The 18,925-nt window shown below is 39.9% G+C and overlaps 1 protein-coding gene across 1 annotated transcript; it reads right to left on the reverse strand.

Moving 5' to 3' along the window:
- Positions 1-1,350: 1,350 nt before the first annotated feature.
- PERP (p53 apoptosis effector related to PMP22) lies at positions 1,351-18,376 on the reverse strand. The gene is made up of 3 exons (XM_045391458.2): positions 18,059-18,376; positions 7,008-7,148; positions 1,351-2,838 (listed from the first exon to the last, which is right to left on the reverse strand). The coding sequence occupies exons 1-3, from the start codon at positions 18,270-18,272 to the stop codon at positions 2,612-2,614; spliced, it is 582 nt and encodes a 193-aa protein (XP_045247393.1). The 5' UTR covers positions 18,273-18,376; the 3' UTR covers positions 1,351-2,611.
- Between the last annotated feature and the right edge of the window lie 549 nt (positions 18,377-18,925).

The raw sequence follows: 18,925 nt of genomic DNA on the forward strand, positions 1-18,925 counted from the left end.
TTGACATATTACTTCTTTGTTATATTCAGCAGTAAGTGGCACTTAGCATGTCTGGCTACTTACAGAGTGAAATATTGCTTAGGAACCTAGAACTGCTTATTTAAAGGGTGGGAACTCAATATTTAATTACCGAACCAAAAAGCACCTCAGCTTTACCGTGGGAAATCTCATGCAATGCACTGTTAGCCTTCAGGTGTTTCTCAGCCCAATTCTTCATTACTCTCGAGTCCTCCGGAACTTCCCTTCTGTTCATGACATAAAGGTATCGGTCTTGGTGAATCTGGACCAATAAGGAATGGCAGATCTCTATACTAGAACAAGGCTGAAGGAAGCAGAACATTTCTGCAAAGTATCAGACTTAGTTTATCTTTGTCATCAATACTTGAGGTTGACCTGGTTCTATTATATCAGGCTCGTTGGTCCCAGGAGGTTGCATTTTTCCTAAATGTGCACCGTTAAGGTGTTGTGTGATTGAGGAGGGGAAGAAGGAGGTTGGATGGGAAATAATGCAAAGACAAGTTCATGGTTAAAGAAGCTTATAAACGGAGTAATTTTCATGTATAACAGGAGACCACATTTCTTTATCTCTAGATATCCATTATCTTCTTGAAGGAGCTGTGGTATTATTTTAAATGATGGGATTTTTAACATTTTTAATGACCACTTCAAATTCTCCACCAGTCACGGCATAGTTGTGTGGGTTTTTCTTTTCAATTTTGGTATAACCACCCAGATTACATTTCTCTAACATTCACCTTGCATTTTGAAAAGCATAGAAAAATTCACTGCCAAGGACTAGCTGGCCAACAGTAGCCCTAGGGAGAAATATTTCCATTCTCCCACCCAGCCTCTCTGCACCCATCCTCACAATGACATACACCATAGCGGAAGTAACCTATAACCTATGGTGGGAAAAGGAGTAACAAATGATAAAATGGGAAGGTGGGCAAGGGGAAAATAAATCGAGACTGCTACCCCACCACCTGAATGGAAGGGGACCCCGGCACAAGGAGGGGGCTTCAGCTACACTCCACAAACGTCCCCCGGCTGTCTGAACCTGCCAGAAAGCTCTTAGTCCATTTTCCTCTGGTTGGTAGGACTGTAGAGAAATTGTTTAATGTGTGTCTAGGGTATTGTTCATTGAGGAAAAAGTTCAGGGAGTAGACGACTAGAATTCATTCATCTCCACTCAAAAATTGGTTTTGGACACCTAAAATGAGCAAGGCCTTTAAAACTTCAAACAACAAACAAAAACCACTTTTCATTATAGACCATGTTCTTATTACCCATTGTTTTTTAAATTCCCTTACCCAGATTTGAAAAACGGAAAAACTACAAACTGGAAACAAGTTTAGAATACCTGGTTTATTGGAAAAACTTCATAATGAAAACTACAATTGGCTTTTTCCACAACTTACAAAATAATAATCTGATATTTAAAATGAATTGGTTTTCATTATGTAAGTAGAAATGGTAAAAAAAAAAAAAAAATAGCAACCCATTCGATGCATCATATATATGCTACTCAGAGAAACTCAAATCCCCGAATTCTCCTGTGGCATGTTTTACATCAGACATTTTACATCTGTTTACCAAGAAAGACCAGGATTTTAACTATATGTAGGTTTCTGCTTACAGTTGCAAACTATCAGAAGCCTGTCTAGATGATAGAGCCCAGATAAACCTGAGATTTAGAAAAGCGAGTCATTTATTCTCCTGAGGCTGTTTTAGTGGCACTTTTGTGACAGGAATGACCCTCCTGATGCTTTACTACACGACTTAACCAGATCTATCAGTCATGATAAATTAGACCCAGTCCATCTTTCAATCCAGTCTACTCTGGTTCTGAACATATAAACACAAAACACTACAGATTTATTAAAATAGCATTTTCCCATATCCTAACCCTATAAAGAACTTTAAAGAGAAAATTTCGTCTAAATATTTCACACTTAAAGTAAAGCCTTACTAACTATGGCAACAGGTTTGGACCACGAAACAGTACCTTCCTAGATGACATACCGAGTCAACATGAAGCCTTAGCAAAAATGAATGATTCAGGATATTAATGAGAAATTATCACAAACGATATGCATTTAGGAAACGATTTTGCTTTCCTTAAATAGTCTGAAGGCTTAAAAATAAACTTTTTGTGTGTTTATTTTAGAATATTTGGTCATTAATAATTTGTAACATTATCTTCCTCTTATCCTTAGCCCTTAACAGACCCAGTGCATTCTATTTGGAAATAACAAGAACTTGATCAGATTATTAAGTCTTGGAAACCTCATTTTTACCTTATAAAGTGTTAAGTTTCATATTCATATTCTCTTCTAAATGTACTATAAATGCTACAGATAGATATAAGGAAATATTGGCATAGTATAGGTAATTAGTGAAAAGACACAACTTTCACAAAACATATTAAAAGATAAACATGAAACTATAACACTACTTAAAAAATATTTCCACCCAAATTATTTTAGCATTTTTGACTAGTTTAATAATATGAACACTGCCAAAAAATGGGTTCAAAGTCGCCTGGAGAAACAGTTTCTTCTTCTGGAGTCCATCTCAGCAGCGGCGATTTTCTCCCATACTCATTCTCAAGTTAGGCAGACGTGTAGAAGTACCTGGGCTTGGCATTACCCAGAAGGTCATCTTCGTAGTTGGGGAGGCAGCAGAAGAAGAAGGCACAGCCAATCAGGATAATCGTGGCTGCCCAGCCAAAGCCGTAGGCCCAGTTATAGATGTAAGTGACAGCGGGGTTGGCATGAAGGGCGAAGGTCTGGGTGTACTTCACGGGGTAAATTACCAGGGAGATGATCTGGAACACAGCTAAAGGGAAGAAAAAAATCCCAGGGTATGAATGCATACATGCATGAAGGAATATATACACAGTAACGACAGATTAACTCCTTCCACCAAGTTTCTGCCTCGAAATAAGTATAAAATCTACCTGGAGGCAGGAGGAATCTGGTTAGGCAGAGGCCAAAAAAGATTCTTGACTACTGTGTGTAAGAGATGCCTGGCACTGAGCAGTATCACACACATATGCCAAATATGTGAAAAACACACACACACAAAAATAATTGGAGAGCCATTCTATATTACATAAGCATTATATATACTATAACAAAAAAGTACAAAACTGGCATACAATACAAAGCAGCACAGTAAAGAACAACCTATTTTTTTCATCTTTGTGTTTCCTATACCAAACACATACTTCATATGTTCAGTGTTAGCAAAAATTACATATATATATGTATATATACACACAGGTATGCACATATATACACACAGCCACGCACACATGACTCAACATTGATATTCAATAACAAATCACTGGAATATTCATTCAATAAGTAAATGACTAAATGAAACAATGAACTGATATTGAGAATGATCAAGGGGAGAATCCGCAGAGAAGCCTGCAGAGGACGTGGGAATCTGAAGAGGAAACAGACGTGGAGGGAGGGCAGGGGGAAGGGCATGGGGAGGTGCGGTGGGGACAGGAAAAATAAAAGCAGCAAATGATCACAGTGCTTAGGGAGGTGTGAGTGAGGATGTGGAAAGAACACATGAAGATTTCTAAACTCTCTGGGATAATAGTCACATTATTACAATTATTAACCATTGTAATAGTATTTAAGTAATTTCAAACAAATTATAAATTTCAAACGAAAGTAGACTCGATGAACATTATGAACATTATGTTCATTATCGAGTCTACTTCCATGGTCTTTTTCAATGAACATGCATGATTTTATAAAGCTACAATGAGTATATACATGTGTGTTCTGCATCATTTTAACTTAATATTTATATGTACATTGTCATGTCAAAGGTTCTAATTTTAGCTCTTTCACCATAAGACACTCCTCTCCACAAGGAGGGACCAAGTAGCTGTGCCCGCCAGGAAGGTATCAGGAAATCTGTTGCCCTCACCACCATTTTTCTACCATCTGAATTCTTTTCTACAGCTCCACAAATGGACCTTGAAGTAGTTTTCTTTTTCTTCTTCATTTTTTTTTCCACTGCTAGAAAGGCTATAGATGTTTCTGTATCTTCATTTGTTGCTTCTAATTCTTAACTAAACTAAAACATTCCTCTTGTAATTTACAAAGGACAATCTTAGGGCAAATCTTAAATATTTATCTACTTCCGGTATACTTTAAATAGCAAACTCTTACTATTTAAGTTTGTCATTTGTTACCACATACTGTGTAAGATACAAAAGCCATGCTTTTCTACGTTGACTTCTAATTTCTTGGTAATAAATATTAAATATTGCTATTTATCAATTCTGGCTCATCATATACGAAGTCCTTATAACAGTTTGGATTAATTTCTGCCTAATTTAAATTGTATCAGTGTTCAATTTTTCTGATGTTTAATGTAAGAATATATATAAAATTTAAAACAACTGTTTCTATGAAACATACCTTAAAAGTCAAATAGGCCTTATTCAACATTACCAGTAACAGTGTGTTGAGATTTCTAGGGTTTTTATTCTGCTAAATACATTTTCTGTTCTATTTTTCATACTCTTTAAAGGAAAGGATGAGTATTAAATTACAAAATGAAACTTCTAAGTTAAGCCAACTGTTAAGCTATAAATCTATTGAAGCTCACTGAACTAATTTTCTTTACAACAGTAACTCTGCTACCCTGTCACTGTGGATGCCCACTGCTAGATCTTTTTGTTTTAATGCTACAAGAAAGCAATGGATAAGAGTTTTACTAGGATTTTTTTTTTATTCTGGTAAAATATACATAACATTTATCATTTGCACTTTCAATTGTTCACTATAAGTGTACAATTCAGTGGCATTAAATAAATTCACAACGTTGTGTAACCATTACCACTGTCTATACCCAAAACTTTTTCATCCATACATAAACTCAGTATCTCTTTAAAAATAACTCCCCATTCTTCCCTCCCCGCAGGGAGTAACTTTTATTCTGCTCCCTGTCTCTGTAAATTTGCCTATTCCAGGTAGCTCATGTAAATGAAATAATATATTTGTCCTCAGTCTGTGCCTGGCTTATTTCGCTTGGCATGTTTTCAAGGTCCATCATGTTGTAGCATATATCAAAATTTCATTCCTTTTTATGGCTGAGTAATATTCCACTGTATGTATACACACACTCTGTTTGTCTGTGCATCTGCTGATGGACACTGGTTGTTTCCACCTTTTGGCTGTTGTGAATAGTGTTGCTATGAACATGGGTTACAAGTATCTTCAAGTTCTTGTTTTTAATTCTTTTGGATATATACTTAGGAGTGGAATGCTGGGTCATATACTATTTACTAGGATTTTTTCAACTAACATTAATGTCTTAGTGTGATATTTATTTATTTATTTATTTATTTATTTATTTATTTTTTTGAGATGGAGTCTCACTCTGTCACCCAGGCTGGAGTGCAGCGATGCATGTCGGCTCACTGCAACCTCCACCTCCCAGGTTCAAGTGATTCTCCTGCCTCAGCCTCCCATGTAGCTGGGATTATAGGTGTGCACCACCAAGCCCAGCTAATTTTTGTATTTTTAGTAGAGATGGGGTTTCACCATGTTGGCCAGGCTGGTCTCGAACTCCTGACCTCAAGTAATCTGCCTGCCTCGGCTTCCCAAAGTGCTGGGATTATAGGCATGAGCCACCACGCCTGGTCTTAGTGTGTTATTTCTAATGGTGATTTAAACTGGCATCTATGGAGTTTTCTAACACACATGAAAGGAAGATACATCAAGTGTGTTTCTTTGCTAGGGTCTCATAAATTTAAACTACAAAAATAACCAAGTAGAAATGAAAGTGGACACCAACCTGGTTCTTTATACCTTTTGTGATTCCAAGTCACTTATGATTTTAAAATAATATTAAAAAAGCAAACTTTGAAAATATGAAGATCAAGAACTTTATTTTTAATCAAGAGAAACTGTCAGATGTGCCGTGAAGAAAGCCAGGGCTGTGTATGGACCAGCCGGTTTTCTGAGGCACTCCTCCTACCTCACCTGTGCTGCCCACAGCTCTATGAACTTAACTCTCCTAAGCTCAGGGAACCAGCACAAAATGGCCTTCCTCCTGGTTCATGCATGATCATACAGACCCCTTCGAGTCATAAGGCTTCCGACCTGTTTCCAAGACCATCTGCTCACTTTGTATTTGTACCTCGGGTCTGTAGCTTGAATGTCTGCTTTGGTCCCGTAAGCCTAAACTGGTAAGAAATGACTCGTGGCCTCGCTTTGCCGCTATCAACACCTTCTCTTTCTTCCCTGCTCGGGAAGTCCAGTTTTACTTCTGAATCTAACTCTGTGGCTAGGGTCCTGACCTTGACAGATTTCCTTAGTGCCACATACCTGACTACAATTTCCAATAATTCTTCTCCTAAAATCCTAGTTCTTGTACTCCATCAGTAAGTGTTCACGCTGGGCCCTGCATACGTGAATAACTAAATTTCCTCACATCACCCATGTCTGGACCACTATCTCCCCACACAGGCACTATGCTGCAGATTCCTGTTCTGGCCCCTCCCAGGGTCTTCCATCCCACGGCAGAACACCATTTCATGCCCCACATCATAAGATCACAAGACTCTTTCAACAAGGGAAATAGTTCAGGGGCGTTCAGGTCCCCTCGGCAGGGGGCTCACAGCAGGCCTGGGCTGGGGACCACAATGGAGAGCACTGCTTTTCCAAGGCTGACATAGCCTAGTTTCTTGGGTAGAGGAGTCAGTGGATAGGGCCCCCTAAGAGAGAGAGGGGCATGTAGAGTGACAACCCTTGTCACTTGGATGGGGAGTACAGAACACTGCATGAGCCACAGGAGGAAAGGGACGCAGATCTTAAAACACTTCTCTCCTCTGTTACTTCTACCCTAGTGATACATTTTCCAAGAACAGACTAGACACTGTAACAGTCATGGGTCTTCTTTGTGGAATTGACCGTTACTAAGTTGATGCCCACTGAAGGCATAAATGAAGAACTGCTGACACACAATCTTACCAGCCAAGGCAAGGAGACCTCCAATCACTCTTAGGAAGACAAGCATCTGGGGTCCACAGAGGGCGAAGAAGGAGAGGATGAAACAGATCACCAGGATGATGAAGCCACAGAAGAGCATGGCAGCCGCTGCTCTACCCCATGCTGCAAGAAAAAAAGAAACAGCAATTAACAAGACAGACATACCAAGTTTAAAAATTACTTATCGTAGTATCAATATAGTTTTTGGCTTTTTTCCCCTACTAGTTGTATTTGGATGGAAGGACAGTTTTTCTTTTGACAATACTTAAGCATCTCCATATTTTAAGGGAAGAACAGGCAATTCATATGTAGGACGTTAATATACTGAGACTCAGAAATGTCTTTTCCCCCTCAGTTTTTGGCAAAAGTTTACATCTCTGAAATTAAAGTCAAACTTCATTAATCTGTTTCTCGTGTGATAAGTTTGCCACATCATGGGTACAAGGTTCACCCAAGTTCTAACATGACATGATCATAATAAACAACATTTTTGGTACTGAATAATCCAGATTATAAACTCTAGGAAATGTTTGGAAATATCTTTAAGGGATCTTTGTTTCATATTAATGTTTGGTTCCATACGAAAATAATCATTGAAAAAATATATTTATGACTAGGCAGAGGTGTTAAATAAAACAATTTAAGTGTGGAGAAGTAGTTCTGATCTTATAACAAGCTTATAACTAGCTTATAACAAGATCTTATAACAAGCTTGGGAGCAAACCACTTTCCTAAATTTCTGCCTAAATTTTAATTTCTTAAGTATTCAAAATGTATTTTACAATAGATTTTAATGATTTATCTTTGCCCTAAAAAAGAATCAGGATTTGATGGCAATCAAGTTCTAGGTTTGAAGACATACATGGGCACCTCCAGCCCTGGGTCATTCTATTCTGCACTGAGGAAATACAGAGATCCATGCTATCCACACGAATGATTCTAGTCAACAACGCCTATTGTTCAACCCACCCTCATTGTTAAAACCTCTTCACACACAATCTTGCCTCTAGTGGTAATACCTAATAACATTCAGGACATGCATGAGCTCACTGAATCCTCACAACAACTTTTTTTTCCATTTTATTTTTATTTATATATATAGATATATTTTTTAATTTCAGTAGTTTTTGGGGTACAAGTGGTTTTCAGTTACAGGGATGAATTGTATGATGGTGGAGATTTTACCTGAGTAAAATTGTATGATGGTGGAGATTTTACCCCGTTACCTGAGTAGTGTAAATCTCATAATAACTTCTTAAGGTGCACACTGCTATTGTTTCTATTTTAGAAATGAAGGATATACTTAGAGTTCAAATAGCCTGACCATAGCCACACAGCTAGTCAATGGTTTAGACAGAGTTTAATTTCAGCCTGTTTGAATCTAAAACATGACTTTTAAAAAATAATTTATACACTATAAAGTTCGCCCTTTTAAAGTGTATAATCCAGTGGTTTTTACTGTATTCACAGTGTTATGCAACCATCTCCACTAACAATCCAGAACATTTTCATCGCCCCAGAAAGAAACCCCGTGCCCATTAGCAGTCACCCTCCATCCCCTCTTCCTCCAGCTTCTCGCAACCACAAATCTACTTTCTGTGTCTATACATTTGCCGATTTGGGACCTTTCATATAAATGGAATATCATATACTACGTGGCCTTTTGTGACTGGCTTCTTTCACTGAGTGTGGTATGATGCAGTTCGTCACGTTATAGCATCAATCAATACTTCATTCTTTTCAATGGCTGATTAATATTCTGTGGTATGAATATACCACTTTAGTCTATGCATTCATTTGCTGGTGGAAGATTGTGCACTCTTAACCTATTAGCCTTCACTGCATTTGAAAAGGAGAGTCATGAGTCACATGTCCTCCGCCTTGACATTACTCTTACTCTGTAACACAGCACAGCTGACAGTATTTGTCCTCCCTTAATTCTACATCATTTGACTGGTCAAGGTGAAATGGAGATGGAGGCTGGAAGAAAGAGCAAGGGTGTTGGAGCTGCTGGACCTCATTTGGACCCTGCCTCTGCCCCGTTGGCCATACTTCAGTCTCTGCATCTGTTAAGCAAGGCTACAAACGCTTGTTCCAAGATGATGGCGAGGAAGCACACTCCTGTAGTATCAGTGACTAACTCCCCAGCCCTCACTACTCCAAACATTCCTCCTGTGTCCCTGTGACTTTTCTCCAGTACCTCACGTCTTTATTTTCTTCTACATTTGCGAGCTTCTGCACCATCCCATAAAGATTGTTCCTCAGTCATCTGATGCATTTTTCTCTCTTCATCTGTTAGAGACAAACCTGAGCTAAGGCTCCACATGCCCTTCTCCAACTCCCATGCGCCTTCCAGGTCTTCCTCTAGATTCCTGAATTACTGGGGCACAATAGATTATTCAGGAGATAAAACATTTTTCTGTCCTAGAAACACTGTTTTCACACAAATTAGGTCAGGATGGGGCTGAGACTGTACCTGATTTGGCCTAGTTTTATATGGACAATTTTTATTACTTTCCTCCAAATCTTCTAGCTCTTCCTGTCAGACCACTGAGAGATTTGAGAGATAAGGTTAAAATGGGAACATTTTATTTTAAAATAGAAAGGAATAAAGCCCAAATGTTAAACTTAGTAAGCCTCTTTTCTCACTTTTGCCTCATTCTTCAAGATAACTTTTAAGAGAAGAGGGACCATGCTTTGGAAAGAATATTAATTAATCAGACCTCTCTAAGTACAGCCCATAGACCACAAAGGCAAAATAAGCAGTAGTGCTCCTTAAAATGATACTCATTCCTGTGCCTCCCTCCAGACCTACGGAATCAGAGCTTGAGGGGTAGTACCCAAGAATGTGCATTTTATTAGTGTTTCTTATATCCATAAAGTTTGAGAACAACTTAGATGATTAAAGTCCTTATTAAAACACATGCAGCACTATCAAAAAGGTTCGTATAACTTTAAGTATGTGACCCACTGTCAATTATAGTTTCATTTCTTTAGATTTTTTTAAATGGCCACTGGTAATCATTAAGTTCAATTAAGCCCAATAGTTAAATCAAATAAGCAAAAACATTATTTTAATTTTATGAGTTCACAAGTTTGAAACTGCAATGAAAGGAAACATATCTATATATGCATGTGAAATAATGCAAGCATAATAAAAATCATTGCATGGCAGAATTTTCAATAAAAACAGGCAAAACCTCCTAACAAGGAAAGTATTTCAATAACTAAACTTTTACAATCACAGATAAAGGTTTGAAAAGTCTAGCCAAATAAATTATGTATGATATTTCTGTAAAGAGTAATATTAACAATTTTACTTATTTGAGGAAAATTAACATAAAAAGATTATTACTATTATACTTCCTCTAACATTACAGCTGAAGTATAATTTATGCTTAGTTTCCAGTGCTTGGAAGGAATTAAACCAAAGAAATGGCAAGCCAATTCACCTAACCTAAAGCCAAGACGTGAATGTAAATATAGGAATATTTTAAGAACTTTTCCCATGCTATCTTAAAACAATTCAGTTAATGTCTTGCTTATTTAAAGTGCTGAGTCTAAAGAAAATCAAAATGGAAAATTAAACAACATTTTGTCTTGAGAAAGACTGCCTTGGAAATAGAACGTGTAAAACCTGCTCCTTGCATCACGGAAACACCCACATTGAATCACTTAACTATCATTTAAGACAGAAATCTTGGCACAGTTCTAAAGATCCTGACTGATGAATAACAGACGTCTTCAAGTAAAGCAATCTGCCTTCTCATGTCAATGACCATTTAGACCATACCAGGTCTGAGCAGGGTCCTTCCAGCCCACCGTTCTGTCTGAGAAGGGGCTTTTCAGATGCAGACACTTAGAACCTGGGTATTCTCCATGACCTACATTTTGAAAAGTTAATCACTTTATGCCCTAGGTAGCTATGGTCTCACTTAGTTACCCAGAATGAGCCTACTATCTACAAACTGACCAAACCCTTTAGGAGCTGTTTATATTTTTATATTATATCATGGTCTAAATTCTATCCTATTTACCAACCCCACTGGAAAACATCAACTTTTAGAACTTGTCCTAAAGCTACATCTTTCATGATTCAATAGATGGTCCTCAGTTTTTCAAAGAGAGACTGTCCATCTTTATCTAATATGAACATAAGTTTGTCTTTCATTACTATTTTATATACCAAATTTGTGTGTGTGTGTGTGTGTTTGTGTGTGTGTGTTTGTGTGTGTGTGTGTTTGTGTGTGTGTGTGTGTTTGTGTGTGTGTGTGTCTGTGTGTGTGTGTGTGTTTGTGTGTGTGTGTCTGTGTGTGTGTGTGTGTTTGTGTGTGTGTGTGTTTGTGTGTGTGTGTGTGTTTGTGTGTGTGTGTGTGTGTTTGTGTGTGTGTGTGTGTGTGTGTGTTTGTGTGTGTGTGTGTGTGTGTGTGTGTGTGTGTGTGTAAGTGTATGGGAGAGAGTAGAAAGGATTCTCATTGTCAACTGTCATTCTTTGGATTAAGACCACAAAAGCATTCAGTACTCCAGGTAAATAGATGCTGCACTTCTGTGTAAGAAAGTTTTGTTTGTTTGTTTTATTTTCTTAAGGGAAGAGCAATTTGGTGTCCTAACTTTATTTTCTAAGTGCCACTTGGAAAAGTTCATGTAATCAAAGAAACCAACAGCATTAAAATTTAAGTGATATTCATTAGATGAACAATAGCTTATCAAAGTTTCCTAGCCCTTGCAAAGATTCAACATCAAATCAAGAACATGGAAACCAACGTGTTTTAACGTCACCAACAAAACTGAGTTTTTCCTAGGAAGGGTTTTTAAGTTTTTTGTATGAGAAAGCATGCTATATGGTTTTCCAGAAATTACATACAAAAAACCCAAAATGTTACAAGGCTAGTAAGATCAACGAATAAGAGCAAAAAAGTAAAAATAAATAAATACCTTAAATGTCAAGCTAGAAATAGGCCAGCCGTGGTGGCTCATGCCTGTAAGCCCAGCACTTTAGAAGGCTGAGACAGGTCACGTGAGGTTGGGAGTTCGAGACCAGCCTGGCCAACATGGTGAAACCCCCATCTCTACTAAAAATACAAAAATTAACTGGGTGTGGTGGCACACGTCTGTGGTCCCAGCTACTCATGAGGCTGAGGCATGAGAATCGCTTGCACCTGGGAGGCAGAGGTTGCAGTGAGCCGAGATCACGCCACTGCACTCCAGCCTGAGCAATAGAGGGAGACTGTCTCAAAAAAAAGGTCAAGTTGGAAATGATAAACTGAAGCTTGAGAAAATAAAATAAACTTTTATTTTAAGACAAGAAGAATGTCATTAATATTTTTTAAATTGTTGGTAATACTTTGGAGACGATCACTAATTTTCCCAAAGGTAGTCCTCCTCTTCATGAATCTGCTGCATTCTTCAGTAGTTTTAAACATGGCCTACCCTCTTACTCGATGTCCTTATGACACTAATGTGGCACCCAGCCAGAGTCCAGTCCCTTTCCAGAATACAGGATTCATCTGTCAATAATACCAAAGATTCTGTATCTTATGACACTAATGTGGCACCCAACCAGAGTCCAGTCCCTTTCCAGAATACAGGATTCATCTGTCAATAATACCAAAGATTCTGTATCATCCAAGATTTTGTCAGATTCTTCATATTGTTTCTATAACGCTCTTTAAGCCAAACATAGGCGGAACTGAAAACTGGATAAAACCACAGTTCAAGAAATAAAAAAGATCCTGCCTACAACTAAATGTAAGCATGAGAGAATGATGTATTCAAAAATATAGTTTTGCATATTCAATGAGGAGGTAATCTGCAGTGATTTGGCCAGTGCTTCTGAAACTTAAAAGTGCTTACCTCCTCCGGGAAGCAATTAAAATGCAGATTCCAATTCCTAGGCCAGCACAAGACACTGGACGTCCAACAACCACCCAGATAATTCTGCTGCACTGGTTTGCGACACTTTGAGCAGCAAAACTCTAGAGGACAACTCATAATAGGCCCCCCAAAAAATACATAAATAGACACCATTCTGCAGAAGTTCAGGAAGGCAGTTAAATGGCTCAACAGAGAGATGGCAGGGAGAATACATGGGAGAGCATTCCACAGCTGGTGTGAGATTCTTTACATGCTCTGCATGGTCTCATGAACCTGACTACTCCATTGCTCTCTGTTACTTTAACCCTTAATAACCTTCTTTCAGACGATTTATCTAATCAACAAGAGGAGAAGTCATTCTATACAGGATGGGGTGAAAACAGGAAAAGTCAATCTAAAGACAAGATAACTAGCAGTGAACCTGGGATCTACCCTCAAATATTTGAACATCTGTCAATGAAAGAAGACTGGAAAGTAGGAATTACACAGCTCTGTCAGTTTAAGAGAAGTACTTGGAAACAAACTATCATCCAGGGAACAGAACTAAGTTGTTGAATAAGAGACAAAGCTTAGTCACGGGTGCTATGGATGGGTGCGGGCTTTGGTGAAAGCTTGAATCTGGTGTACTTTAATTCCCTTCTAATTATAACATCCCAGTAGTCTGCATCCCTTTACAGGACAAACACAAGTTAGGGGACACTGAGAAAAACTGAGGCTGTCTACGGTGGCTACTGCTGAGAGAGGCACATGTGGAATGAATGGCCTGGACTAGATTACTGGGTCCTAAACATTCTAGATTTTATAAATCATACGTACTTTTAAAAATTATTAAATCAATAGAGTAGCCAACTTTTTATTTTTTGCTGTGTAAGGACTTGAATGCATACATGCTCATGCAAAGAGTAATCTGTCTGCTAATGCCTAATTTCATAAATTAGGAACAGTTTTTTGTTTTGTTTTGTTTTTGAGACAGAGTCTCGCTCTGTTGCCGAGGCTGGAGTGTAGTGGCATGATCTTGGCTTACTGCAGCCTCCGCCTCTTGGGTTCAAGCAATTCTCCTGCCTCAGCCTCCCGAGTAGCTGGAATTACAGGCGCCCGCCACCATGCCCAGCTGATTTTTTTGAATTTTTTTTGTATTTTTTTTTTGAGACGGAGTCTCACTCTGTGCCCCAGGCTGGAGTGCAGTGGCGCAATCTCGGCTCACTCCAAACTCCGCCTCCCAGGTTCATGCCATTCTCCTGCCTCAGCCTCCTGAGTAGCTGGACTACAGGCGCCCGCCACCACGCCCGGCTAATTTCTTGTATTTTTAGTAGAGACAGGGTTTCACCATGTTGGCCAGGCTGGTTTCAAACTCCTGACCATAAGTGATCTGCCTGCCTCGGCCTCCCTGAGTGCTAGGATTACAGGCGTGAGCCACCGCACCCAGCCAGGAACAGTTTAATACCTTTCACTACCCAGTTCCCACTGAAAAAACCACAAGGGCATGATCTCAAAATGAAGTCCTTTCAATCAGTAGTCTCCAACCTTTTTGGCACCAGGGACCAGTTTCATGGAAGAAAATTTTTCCACAGACTGGGGTTGGGGTGTGGTTTTGGGATGATTCAAGGGTATTACCTTTATTATACACTTTATTTCTAGTATTATTACACTGTATAACATATAATGAAATAATTACACAACTCTCCATAATGTAGAATCAGTGGAAGTAACGGTCTGTAGTCTCAGGGATGGGGACCCCTGCTTTAAGAGGAATTTAGACTAATGTAAACTATTGACTTGTACTTACTTTGCTTATTTATTGTGCATTTGAGAGCCACAGGGCTAACTGACCTAAAACTATTTCATGTAATACTGATTCTTTGACTTGTCCAACAGTGATTTCATGTTAAAAACAAACAAAATATCGATGCGTTTGCAGTATGCAAAGGGTGGCTTTGGTTAAAAAACAACAACAACAACAACAACAACAACGGAGGCTTTGTACTTCCCAGTTTGGATTCAAGGCAAATACTCGTCAATCCTCACTGACTCCCTGTTTCACTCTGGTGCACAAACTTATCGCCATTATTCTCCACTTGAACAAGCTGGAGCTTGCCTGCGATTTGAAATCTACACAGCTGAGGCCGAAAATATCCTCCTGATTTATTCTTTCTTAAAAACTGGAAAAGAAGGTGCCAGCGGTGCAAAACTAGTGTGAGTGAACATACATTTAAATTTCACATTTTATTTATAGGTGAAATTTGAATGATTTCAATCATTAATCCATAGATTTTCTTTTCCTGTTTTGACAAATATAAATCATGATTTTTTAAAAAATCAAATAATGTTTTAAGCTGGGTGTTAATTTAGCTGGTACTATCATGTCAAAGAAAGTATTCAGCAAATAATTTGGCTCATTCACAAGGAAAAATGAGGTGATTTGGTCATCTGAAATTCTTAAACTGTCAGTAACAGTGAAAAATATAACATTCTGCTTTTTATATAGTTCTAAGGATTTATCTTTATAAAAACATCCATACTCATTAGGATTATTGTCAATATTTGCCAGGAATAACCTGTGTCTTTACTACCAAAATGAATATATTGTTATGAACATCATCTAATAAGAGAGGTGCTGAAACAGTTCGTAATAAAAAGACTTTCTTAATAGTTACAATGGTAAATCAAAATATTTATTGCCTAGTACATATGAAGAAGTTTTTCAAAGTGGATGTACACACTCAGTTCTCTATACGGAGATCTCATTTTAATCAGAGCCATCAACCTTATTCCTTGTTGCACAAGATACTGTGTGTTTGTGCATATGTGGGAGTGTGTGTAAACTGCTTACTTCATTTTAGATAAAGTACAAGCTCATGTAAATATATGGTTTTCAGTAAGGCCTTACTGAGGCTATCTGAAAATCTAGAGTTCATAGACTCCTGGATAATCACCTTACAGTGTTGTTATACACAGCTTCTACAATTGTGAGGCCAAACTAGACAATGTGCATGTGGCGATGAGCACAGAAGTATAACAAACACTTAAACTCATCTTTGACTAAAACAGCCAGGGGTAGCTCCATATCTGCTGTCTTCTTCCCACAATCACCTCATGACAGCAGATCCCAGATTCATGATTTGATTCTAGATCTTCAGCAAGAGCCGTGTGTGTGTGTAATGCATTACTGGCACTTAATTACCTTTGCAAAGGTAGCAGGAATAATTAAATTGAGTTGTTAAAGCTACTACCATTTACGAAAATCAGTCATGCTGCATTATAAAGAGATTTTTCAAGATCCACTTAGAAAATCGAGCTTTTCTAAGGACCAATTTCTATGTCAAACTGAATTATAAACTATACACTGGTTAGTGTTTTCTTTACAATGAAAAAAATTAACATTTAGACTTCTAATTAAAAATTCAACCAAACTAAGAAAAAAAGATCTGCTTACTGCCTTCCATATACAAAGCAATGTATCAGTCTAAGGTGGAACAGCCACACCCTAAAAAGGTGAGCTCATCCTGCAAGCCAAGAAAAATAAAAATGGCATTGTGCATGTTTCACAAGAGGGCTGTGGTCACAGCCAGAGCTTTGCAGGTCAAATCATGTCCGGGCAGTAGCACTGATCATAGTTCTGCCAATATCCGCCCCCCCAGTCGAAGGCACACTAACCTTACTTTATATGTGGAGGATTACTGCGTATACTTTGGGTCTGCATTAGTCTTTGGAGTAGGGTATAATTATCAAAGTATGTTTAAAAACACAAACGCAGATCTGTTAGGTCCCCTACAAGACTGAGTTCAGATGCATTTTAACTAGAAGATAGAGGTACGTTATTTCAAAAAACAATGAATTCCCTTTAAAAACCTAAAAGACCGGAGATGATACAGACCTGAACTGGCGCAGTGTTTGTATGGGTTTTCAGAGAAGAAAACACACAAACTGCAAGGAAAGCTGGAATTTTCTGCAGTGTTTACATTTTATTACCCGGCTAATGGGGACCATGCTTGCTTCTGTGGGGGAAGTTCATCATGAGGACGTCCAAAGGATTACACAAAAGAAAGGGCACTAGGCTGCTGATATAGTACCCCAGAAACACAAACAGGATTGGGTTGGAAGCCCTGGGCCACTTCAAAGAAAGAATCAAGTAAATGATAATAGTAAGAATTGAAAACAGGCAGGGTAGATTGCTTTCTCTGTTTAAAACTATTAAACCCAGTAGGTAAAGCCCATTTGGCTTTAAGGTTTTATTAGGCTCTCACAGCCCCCCATCTCTCCCACACACATTGCTAATCACAGTAGACCCCAGCTGTGATTCCCGTCCACCCCTAGGCAAGGAGAGGGGGCTTCCCACTGTGAAAGAAAATGCCTTTTCAAACAAGAACCACGCTCCAATCCTGACTATCAGCAAGGCAAGCAGGGAGCTTCCTCCATGCTGGGAAAATGGCACACCCCAGGTACATTAAATTTGCCAACTCTGCTTCACTTCGCGGGTGTAGGGAATGTGCTTGCTTTTTAGATTTCAAATCAGATTAAAATAATTAAGTTTTCTAAACAGCAATGCCATGCTTAAGCCAAAGGACACTCCCTAGAACAAGAGCTAACAAGAACTAGCCAGACCGGTAAAAAAGACTGAAGTAGCTATTGAAATCGTTAACTGCTAAAACTGCCTGAAGGGGTTTTTTTTTAATGGGAACGTTTTTTTCAGCTATATCAAGTTGAACGAATCCACTGATATTAGGGGAGGCACGTTATTTCAATATTTATATTTTAATCATAAGAAGAAACAGGAGGAAGAGAAATTTCAAGTCTCCAAGAAACTTTGTTCATTAGATTTACTCATCTAAACTTGCAATGCTTGAAATAATCTTTCGTACGTAACTGATAAAACCCAGGAAAAAAAAACTATACAGTTTGAACTAGGGCCATTTCTTTCTTTTTTCTTTTTCTTTTTTTTTTTTTTTTTTTCTGTTTCTGAGCTTGGTGTTAGCCACCCAAAGCTACCGCTGCTGCATTTGGTTCAGGTCGGATGCATGAGCCCCAGCTCGCCCTAAACAGGCATTCTGAAAGGCACCGGCTCCCCCGACCCTGTGAGGGCCCACCACGCGCTGCGGCTTTTGCAGGCCGCAGCCCCGAGGGCTTCCTGGAGGCGGCGGCGGCGGCGGGCTGGCACTCACCGTACTCCATGAGGCTCTGACAGCCCTCCTCGTAGGACCCGCTGCCGCCACCCTCTTGGGAACATTTCCACCACAGCGAGGACGTCTGGATGTGGTCGCTCGACTGCAACCAGCCGCGGCCGGCCAGCGCGATGATGTCGAAGGCGATGGCGCTGAGTAGGAGCAGGGGCAGGATCCAGCGGCAGCGCTCGCAGGCCAGGCCGCAGCGGATCATGTTGACGGACGGCGCGGGGCCGAGCGGAGTGGAGCGAGCGGAGGAGCGCGCGGGACGGGCGGCAGCGGAGAGTGGCCTGAGAGCGCGAGCGCCGCCACAAAAGTGAAGAGGCCGCAGGGAGGCGGCTCCCGAGGACGCCGCTCCGGGCGGCCCCACCTAGATTCCGGTGACTCAGAGCGCGCCCGCCCCGACCTGCCGGCCGGGCCGGGGCGGGCGGGGCCGCTGGTAAACAGGCGGGGCTGGGGTGACACCGGGCGGCGGCGGAAGGCGTCCCGAGGGTCCCACGCGTCCCCCGAGCCTCCAGTCCCGCTCGCCTGGTCCTCTCCAGGCGCGTGTTTTGTCTTCCTGGCGCACCAACATATACACCTGTTTATCTGCACAGCGCCAGCCTAATATCTGACCCCTGATGTCGCATCGTGGCGCGGTGGTCAGCAATGCCATATTTGAGTTTTCAGCAGTGTGAGATGGGTGTTGTAATTGCACCTGTGGATAAAGGCTGCACTCCTTTGGACGCGTGCACCCAAACCCAGAAGCCCGTCCCAAACCCAGGAGCCCGTCCCTGACCCCTGCTGACACAGGTGATCCCTTCCTCCTAGGCTCCACCTTTGCACCTTGGACCTTGGCTCCCCGGGTACTCTTACCTCTTTGCATGC

The sequence above is a fragment of the Macaca fascicularis genome, chromosome 4 (genome assembly GCF_037993035.2).
Source record: "Macaca fascicularis isolate 582-1 chromosome 4, T2T-MFA8v1.1".
NCBI classification, from domain to species: Eukaryota; Metazoa; Chordata; class Mammalia; order Primates; family Cercopithecidae; genus Macaca; species Macaca fascicularis.